The sequence below is a fragment of the Tauraco erythrolophus genome, chromosome 4, assembly GCF_009769465.1.
Source record: "Tauraco erythrolophus isolate bTauEry1 chromosome 4, bTauEry1.pri, whole genome shotgun sequence".
NCBI lineage: Eukaryota > Metazoa > Chordata > Aves > Musophagiformes > Musophagidae > Tauraco > Tauraco erythrolophus.
In genome coordinates this window covers 55,743,918-55,752,085 of record NC_141468.1, presented here as the reverse complement: position 1 = coordinate 55,752,085, position 8,168 = coordinate 55,743,918, and the positions used below count along the sequence as shown (strand labels likewise).

The window sequence follows — 8,168 nt, the reverse complement described above, 5'->3', positions numbered from 1 at the left end:
GGCTGAGAAAGGATTTAGTACCACTTGTCCCAGTCCCATTGTTAACACTCTTCCATTAGAAGGGAACTACCACCCCTTGTATCTAGCCACATGGCCAGATGTTACACAATTGAATAAGAAAATAAATATGGATACCAGATGACTTGGGGCAGCTAGGCAGAAGGAGGGATGGGAGTGGCTGCTATACAAACCTGATGGTTTCAAGTATTATGACAAATCTTGAAAATTTCCATTTTCATAATGGTAAGAAGTCTGTTCTTCCATGTCTTGAGTTACTTGCTTTTGTTTTCTCCATTCTCTTCTCTGTACTTCCCTGTTTTGACTGGTAGCACCATATGTTTTCTTTGGACTTACAAAAGTTTCATTTTTTATCTCTGTTTCTTCAGCTAGCTCATCCTGATCAATTATGCCACATTTCTCTTCATTGAGGTTTTCAGGGTCAGCCCATTCCTGCTTCTCCCCAGAAGCAAAGATAGCGTAGAATATCACTCCACTGTAATGCACCAGGGCTGCGATCAGAAAGACATTTTGCCATTCTTCCCGGGTCTGAAAGAATTGTACAGGTCTCAGTAAGTTTGCAGTAAAAAGAAATATTACTTTATGAATTCGACAATGAATTAGCACATATTGTACCATGACTGTGTTCACTGTTTGGTTCCTGATGTTACAGATTGAACAATTTATGAGAGTCACCATGAAGGTTTCTTTTTTTCATAACAACAAGTAATGAAATAAAACATGGGATTTTTTTTTTTCTCACAGTGAAGTTTCTCTCTTATATGTGAAATATTCGTGGAGTTGGAAATGCAGAGATTTCTCTAACAACTAAGTTAATCTTATTGTAGATCAGCAATTGCTTAGAAACTCTACCAGGGATGCGTTGTAGAGGAGTATCCCAAATCCTATAAGAATTACCCACTAGTATGGAGATATCGCAGAGAGCCAGCCTCAGGTGGTGTAAAATAATATCTCCCTACACAGATAATTAGTTTACAATAGCTGAGAATCTGGTCCCCATGATATTGTAAAAGTGAACATTTAAAACAAACAACAACAGAAAACAGCTGCAGAGATTCATGATAAAATGGTGTTCCCAGGAAGCTTTGAAATGTCTTAACTTCTGTTGCATTACTTAATCCTCTTCCTAGAAAATATGGAGAAATATTACCTTATGTTTCGTCATTGCACCAACAATGAGCGGGCACACCATGCCCGACAGTGTCCCCACACCGTTGGAGATCCCCATCAGAATGCTGGCATAACGTGGGGCTATGTCCAAGTGATTCACGTTGAATCCTACAACAAATGAGACAATGGTCAACTCTACAGCTTTGTGCTACCAGGCCCAGGGGGCTTTCTACAGCCATTGTGGCTCAAGAAGCCTGAAAAAGGTAGGAAACCTCGTTACCATATGTTTGAGAAAGAAGGGTAGTATTTTCTTTGTGGAAAATATGTTGCAGCATATGGAAGATATGTTGCAACTAAAATATGTTGCAACTCTTTATTCTTTCTCAAAATCTGTTTTTTCCCCACCTATGGGGATCATGTTGTATAGAAAATATAGTTTGTTTTGACTTCAATTAAAGTATCTATGCTTCCCATCTTCTCATACAGAAACAATATACTCAGCAAACATTTTTAATTAAGGAAAGATGCCTCATGTTTGTCAAATGCTGATATTTTTTTATTTAGGAAGTAGTCATTTTTAATACATGTTTTCTGGTACTTTAAGTAGCAGTTTAACAACATGACTAAAAAAATAGAATATAAGCCAGTAGGAAAATAATTACCCTTACTGTAGCATATCATATGAGTACATATTTTATTAAGAAATAAAAACAAATAGTGAAAATCAGCGCAGATAATTATCTTGCTTTAGATAACCAAAATTAGTCATATGAGCTAGGGTTAGTCACAGAGAGATAATGAATTACAAGACCATGGGTTTAAATACAGTAAAAAGTTGAGTACTGAGAAAATAACGCACTAAAAAAATGATTGATAGAAATGGCCTGCTATGCAAGCACCTCACAACTGAGCAGCAAAACTACTCCCATCTGCATAATCCTGAAACAACTGAAGAGCAGCAGTTACTTTGCTGGTCAATTTTGCTCATTAAAGCCATCTTCTTGGCAGTCTGCTAGCTGATGGCCTTCCACCTTCACAAGAAAAGGTTGGTTTTTAATAACAATCGTACTGGTGGAGCTACCAAAAGTCAATCTGACATTGGTGACCCATGAAAGTGCTAGAAACAGCTGTTCTGGAGGAGGGCTAGTTATAGGACACAACAGAGAGACAACTGACCTAGAAATCACAAACAGGCAGCTATGGGCTGGGAGAGAGGTTGCAACTGATAGCCTTTTGAGCAACTATTCATTCCAAAGTAATCCTCTCTCTCTCTCCTTTTAGGGATGCAAGAAGAAAAAGTGGCTGACACTGTAAAACTATAGTAGAAAATAACAGCACAAAGCTGATGTAAACTGCAATCGATAAAGAGTAGGTTCCTCCTAAGCTTCATGTCCTAGTGCAACACGTTTCATAGATACTGAAGGAAATTATTTCTGATATGGGAAGAAACAGGGAATACTCCATCAACAGCCACATTGAAAGCAAAAGAATAATAGAAATTATGACAGTAACAACAGTGAGGACAATAGCATCACTTTTATCACTAATAGTAAAACCAATAATAAGATTAATTCTTACCTGAAATTGCAAAGCACTGAAGCCTACTGCTAACACCAGAAAGGAAATAGCCACACCCTTTTGTGTGAGAATAACCAACCACCAAAAGCAAGGTTGCTTCCATTCCAAAGCCTTCAACTGAAACACATGGGAATAAATCACATTTGAATTGCTGTTGGTGACAGAGGTACAATAAGGTCTATCCAGAATAGCAACTTAAAGTGAGACAAAATTCTTTCATATCTTGAAGCTGTTCTTGAACATACTTGGCAGCATTGTGGATTCACAGAAAATATTTGTCTATTTTTTGTTTGAGAATATACTTTTTTCTCCTGATTGCTGTGTAAATGACCCAAGTGACTGGTGACATTAACTCACTGAGCAGTACAGGGAAAAAATGAGAAAGTGATTCTGTGCAAAGCACTGAAAAATTCTCAACCCACAATGTGGTAGGAAAAGAAGAAAAAAAGTGATTTGAGATGTTCTTGGCAAATGGAGCAAAAGAGCATTTTCAGACAAGTGTGCCACCACACTATAGGACAGCCCCTGAGTATAATAGGGAACTTCCAGTCTCGCCACTACTGCAAATCAACATTTTCTAGTATGCAACATTAAATCTTTCTGTTTTTGTTTTTTGGTTTTTTGTGGTTTTTTTTTTTTAGTGACACTGAAAACACATCCTGAAAAACCATCCTGAAAACACAATGACTCCGAGAATCCTTTGCGAAGATGCATAGCCAAGCTGCATGGCATCTCTGACTGCAGGCATCTCTATTTCAGGCAGCCTGTGCCATTCATAAATAATGTAAGCCAGGAACTGAGAGAAGTGACTCATATGCTATCTGGCTTGAAATTTTTGCTCTAATTAGTATCTTCCTTACATGTACATGTCATCGATTTTTCAGTCAGTGACTGAACTGGAAACAAATTATATTGTGCTGAGTAAAATGAGTCTGTCTGTCCCCTGTCTGGGTTTTTTTCCCAATCCTTCCAGCCTAAACTTGTCAGTGAGTTCTGCTGGTAGTAGCACATGGAGCATGGCCAGTTATTGTAAGGCTGTATCCAATGGGAAAGGATCTCTCAAGCATCATGGTACATGGCTAACTTTGTCCGTACAAGTTTGCAGGATGAGCCCTATCTGATCTCACTAATCTTCTGGACCAGTCCCTATTGCCCCTTTAATCATTAATCAGACTTCTTGCCTCCTCCCTTTTTAAAGCATGCTCATATGAGTAAGGATTTGTACCATGAGGACATCTAAAATCAGCTCTCCATTAATGTGTCAGATTAACCAACTGCAAATGCAATCAAGGGTAATTTGTCTCTTTTACAATTAAACATGGACCAAACTATGATATTTACATCAACTGCAGCACACACTTGAAGTATCATATTTTCAGAATCAAATAGTACCTCCACAATTCATGACCTTCCTTACAGTGGTAGTGGTTAAATCTTCCTGCTCCGTAAGAAGTCAGCTAGCTGCCCTCCAATAGGTACGATGATTGTCATGACCATATGAGGAACTGCTGACAAAAGGCCAACCTGCAATTAGATAAATGAGTGCTTACTGCTCGTCTCCTCTCTCGTAATTCAGGGGGAAAAGAATAAGAATCATACCATTTCTTCATCTCTTTCCTGCTCGCCCCCCCATTGGACACATTTTATCCTGGATCCTTGTGTGGGCAGATTGCAGACCTCTCCTCCAGCAGAACGTGCAACCAAGACCTGAGTGACCTTAGGATGGAAACTCCACAACCTCTCTTGGCAACCTGTGCAAGTGTTCAGTCACCCTCAGAGTAAAACGTGTTTCCTGATGTTCAGATGGTACCTCCTATGTTTCAGAACGTTCCCATTGCCTCTGTCCTGTCAGTGGGCGCTACTGAGAAGAGGCTGGCCCTGTCTTCTTTGCACCCTCCTGTCAGGCATTTGTATACATGATGAGTTTTCTCCCTGAGACTTCTATTCTCCAGGCTAAACAATCCCAGCTCTCTCAGCCTTTCCTTATAGGAACTGGAAAGACTTTGTTTCCTTAATCATCTTTGAGGACCTTCATTGGATTCTCTCTAGTATGTCCATGTCTCTCTTGTACTAGGGAGCCCAGAACTGGACACAATACTCCAGGTTTGGCCTCATCAATGCTCTGTAAAGGGGAAAGATCACCTTTCTCTACCTGCTAGCAATACTTTGCCTAATGCAGTGCAAGATACCATTCACCTTTGCAAGGGGACAGTGCTGGCTTTTGTTCAACCTGATGTCTGGCAGGGTGCCCAGGCCCTTTTCTGCAAATCTGCTTTCCAGTTGGGTGGCCTTCCAGCATGTATTGGTGCGTGGGGCTTGTTCCTCTCCAGGTGCAGGGCTTTGCACTTCCTCTTGTTGAACTTCATGAGATTCCTGTTGGCAGACTTCTACAGCATGTTGAGGTCCCTCTGGATGGCAGCACAATCCTCTGGCATATCAGCCTCTGCTCCCAGTTTTGTGTCATCTGAAACTTGCTGTGAATAAATTTTGTCCATCTTCCAGATCATTAATGAAGATGTCAAACAAGATCAAATCCAGTATTGACTGGAGTACACTGCTGGTTACTGGCCTACAAGTAGACTTTGTGCTACTGATCACCATCCTCTGGACCTGGCCGTTCAGCCAGTTTTCAATCCACCTCACTGTCTACTCAACCAGCCCATACATCAACAGTTTGTCTGTGAGGATCTTATGGGAGATGGTGTCAAGGCCTTACTGAAGCCTAGGTAGACAATATCCACTGCTCTCCCTTTTCTACCAGGCCAGTCATTTCATCAGAATTTTATCAAGTTGGTCAAGTGTGACTTCTCCTTGGTGAATATTTTGCCAAAGGTTTTTTACTGTTTTCTGCTAGCTTTGGTACATTATCCCAGGTATGTGAAAAACACTATTTTGTGGAGTTTTAGTGATCAGCATGTCAACTTCGAGAAGCTTTCTTTGAAGAAGTAATTTAGTGAGAAGTTTGAGGTTTTTTAGAATGTGCAACCTTCTTACATGGACAGTTTTACATTACTTTTAACTAGTGAGGTACACAGAGGTGCATCTCTAGCATTATGAAAGGCAATTCAGAATAAACAACCTAGTTTGTCTTAATATCCCTGTTCTTCATCTCCATGCTGCGCTTGTCCATTTGGAATATCATTGCTACCCCAACAAGCATTGCAGAACCTGGGCACACTGGTGCTCTCAGACCACACAGATAACTACTTTGTTTGTTGATCTGTTTGCAGGATACACTTGCTTGAAAATAGTTTACAAAGTAGCACATAGGTTTTTTAAAGGAACGTTGGGAAAACTTTTCTGAAGCAAATGTTCTGAAGTCCTCTGTCATGCTCTGAAGAGGAAGTGTAACAATATTGGCTTTAATGAAGTGACAGTGGCAGGGAATATCATCCATACATAATTTGACTCCTGATTGTCAATGCAAAGTAATGAAACAAAAATAGAAGAAGATAAATATTCTCTCACAAGTAAAGCTGAACTGCCAGCACTAAACAAAATGTTGCATTTATCTTTACTTACCCTTGTGGTTTTCATGAAATACATTTTTTTTTTAATCAACTCTTTCCCAAAACAACTTTCAGTTCTTTTCTTTTACTAATAATTTGATGTTAGTAAGCTTTTATTTTTATCAGAACACCAGAAGTATATCATCCCAACTACTGTGAATAATCTACTGTTATGATTCCAAAAAGATCTAGGGAATCTTCAAGCACTCTGCATCTCTTAGGGTGAGGTCTGAAGGTTGCTGCTTCATCTCAGATATTTACCTTGCTTATTGCAAACCCAAAGACTTCTTCAAGTAAGCAGGCTGACTTATAAGGAGTAAATAGAAGGGTCCAGCTTCTGCAAAAGTTTGCCACAATAATTGCATATACTGGCATTGACGTGAAAAATCTCTTCCAGGGAGTACTAAATTCTAGGAATAAAAAAAAAAATAAATAAATAAAACTGAAGGCATTTTGAGTAGGCAGAAGGTAGAATAAAGACTCCAGTATCTTTTAGTATCAGGACTGCCTAGTGCATTCCATCCAATTTACACTGTGAATCACTTAAAATGCAAGTGAAAGATATCCTGGATTAGTGGCAAAAGACAAGCAGAGAAACTTTCCTAGAATAGTTAGAATTTTTAATATGACCACCCTACTGTTGTTGCTCTACTTACTGAAATTACGTAAGGTCTTCCAGAATCCTGCTACTGGGATAACAAGATCAATAACAGAAGCAAGGAAAACGAGAGAAAAGCTTGTGCTGTTCCCCATGTTTTGGCATGATGTAGTTTGAGACATTCAACTGAAAGGATTGTGAAAAATGAACAACCTAAGCTAAGAGATATGTGGTAGTGCAGCAACAGGCAGCTACCTGCTTCAACCCAGTTAACTTCATTCAGCAAGTAAAAGTCTATGGTAGAGGATTTAATTTCTATAACTTGCTTTTGGCATTTCCAGTTTCTATTTATGCCTCAATACTTCATATAGTAGGAACAAAGAACACTTCAGAGTTCTATGCACTTATACAGAATTCAAATGAGAAGCTGAAATATGTAATTTTGGCAATATACATTGACATTCTCCTTTTTTAAAAAAAAATGGTAGTTTTGTTCTACAGGTAGCGTATGCCTGCGGTCATGTGTGAACACATGGTGGAGGTACCGTGTCCTCTGCAGTAAAACCACTGTACTATAAGGGGAAAACCATGACCTGGAACAAGTGTGTGTGTCTCCAGCCAAGACCTGAGTGACTTCAACCAAACTTCAGGAGATGCCTAAAAGGAGAGTCTGGTATTTTATGCCCTCAGCAAGGCTATTACATGAACATGTAGAGAAAAGATCTTGGAGTTATTCTGCTCCAGAACATTCTAGAGTAAAAGCCAAGAGGAACAGGTTATTAAGAAACACTTTGTTTTCACCACTAGCAAAATGAGTTATCTAAGAAATGGAGAAAATATTGATGGGAAAATATGGTTTAGTTTTAAGTTTCCAGGATCTTCCAGAATCCTCTCAGAGAGAGAAGAGAAGTCTTAAAACAATGAGCTGAGCTGCTGTGAGAGTGAGCAGGGCAGAAACCCTGTCCCTAAGCTTTCAGAATTCAAATAATCCTTAAAAAGAGTTCAAAGGGCAGCTAGATAAATTAATATCTGCAGCCAGTTTCTGTATATAGCTATTTCCATTAATATTTTTTAGAACAAACATGATAGTTACCCAAGAGCAGGAGATCAGAGCATGTGATTTCCCCTCTATCACCAATCTCTTCCCTTTCCTTCCCAATCCCTTCCCCTCCCTAGATTAGGGAGGCCCTATAAACTGAGAGCTGAAACAGCACTATGTGTTTTGCCTTTGCTGAACTTGTCCTGTCCAGCTGCATAAGCCTGGTCCTGTAATTTTCATAAAAGGAAAAGCCCCTAAACATCAACATCAAATAGTTCTGCTGCTCTTATGCAGCTAATAGTATCCATCCAGTCGT

At 39.4% G+C, this 8,168-nt stretch overlaps 1 protein-coding gene across 1 annotated transcript in view; it reads right to left on the bottom strand.

The window, feature by feature from the left end:
• Positions 1 to 207: 207 nt before the first annotated feature.
• SLC17A8 (solute carrier family 17 member 8) overlaps positions 208 to 8,168 on the bottom strand; it is a 29,763-nt gene continuing 21,802 nt past the window's right edge. The window contains 10 exon segments of the mRNA XM_086610055.1: positions 208 to 546; positions 1,169 to 1,296; positions 2,707 to 2,721; positions 2,724 to 2,766; positions 2,768 to 2,817; positions 4,099 to 4,140; positions 4,143 to 4,230; positions 6,477 to 6,508; positions 6,511 to 6,541; positions 6,543 to 6,625. Of these exon segments, the coding sequence (XP_086466181.1) occupies positions 208 to 546; positions 1,169 to 1,296; positions 2,707 to 2,721; positions 2,724 to 2,766; positions 2,768 to 2,817; positions 4,099 to 4,140; positions 4,143 to 4,230; positions 6,477 to 6,508; positions 6,511 to 6,541; positions 6,543 to 6,625 (851 nt within the window).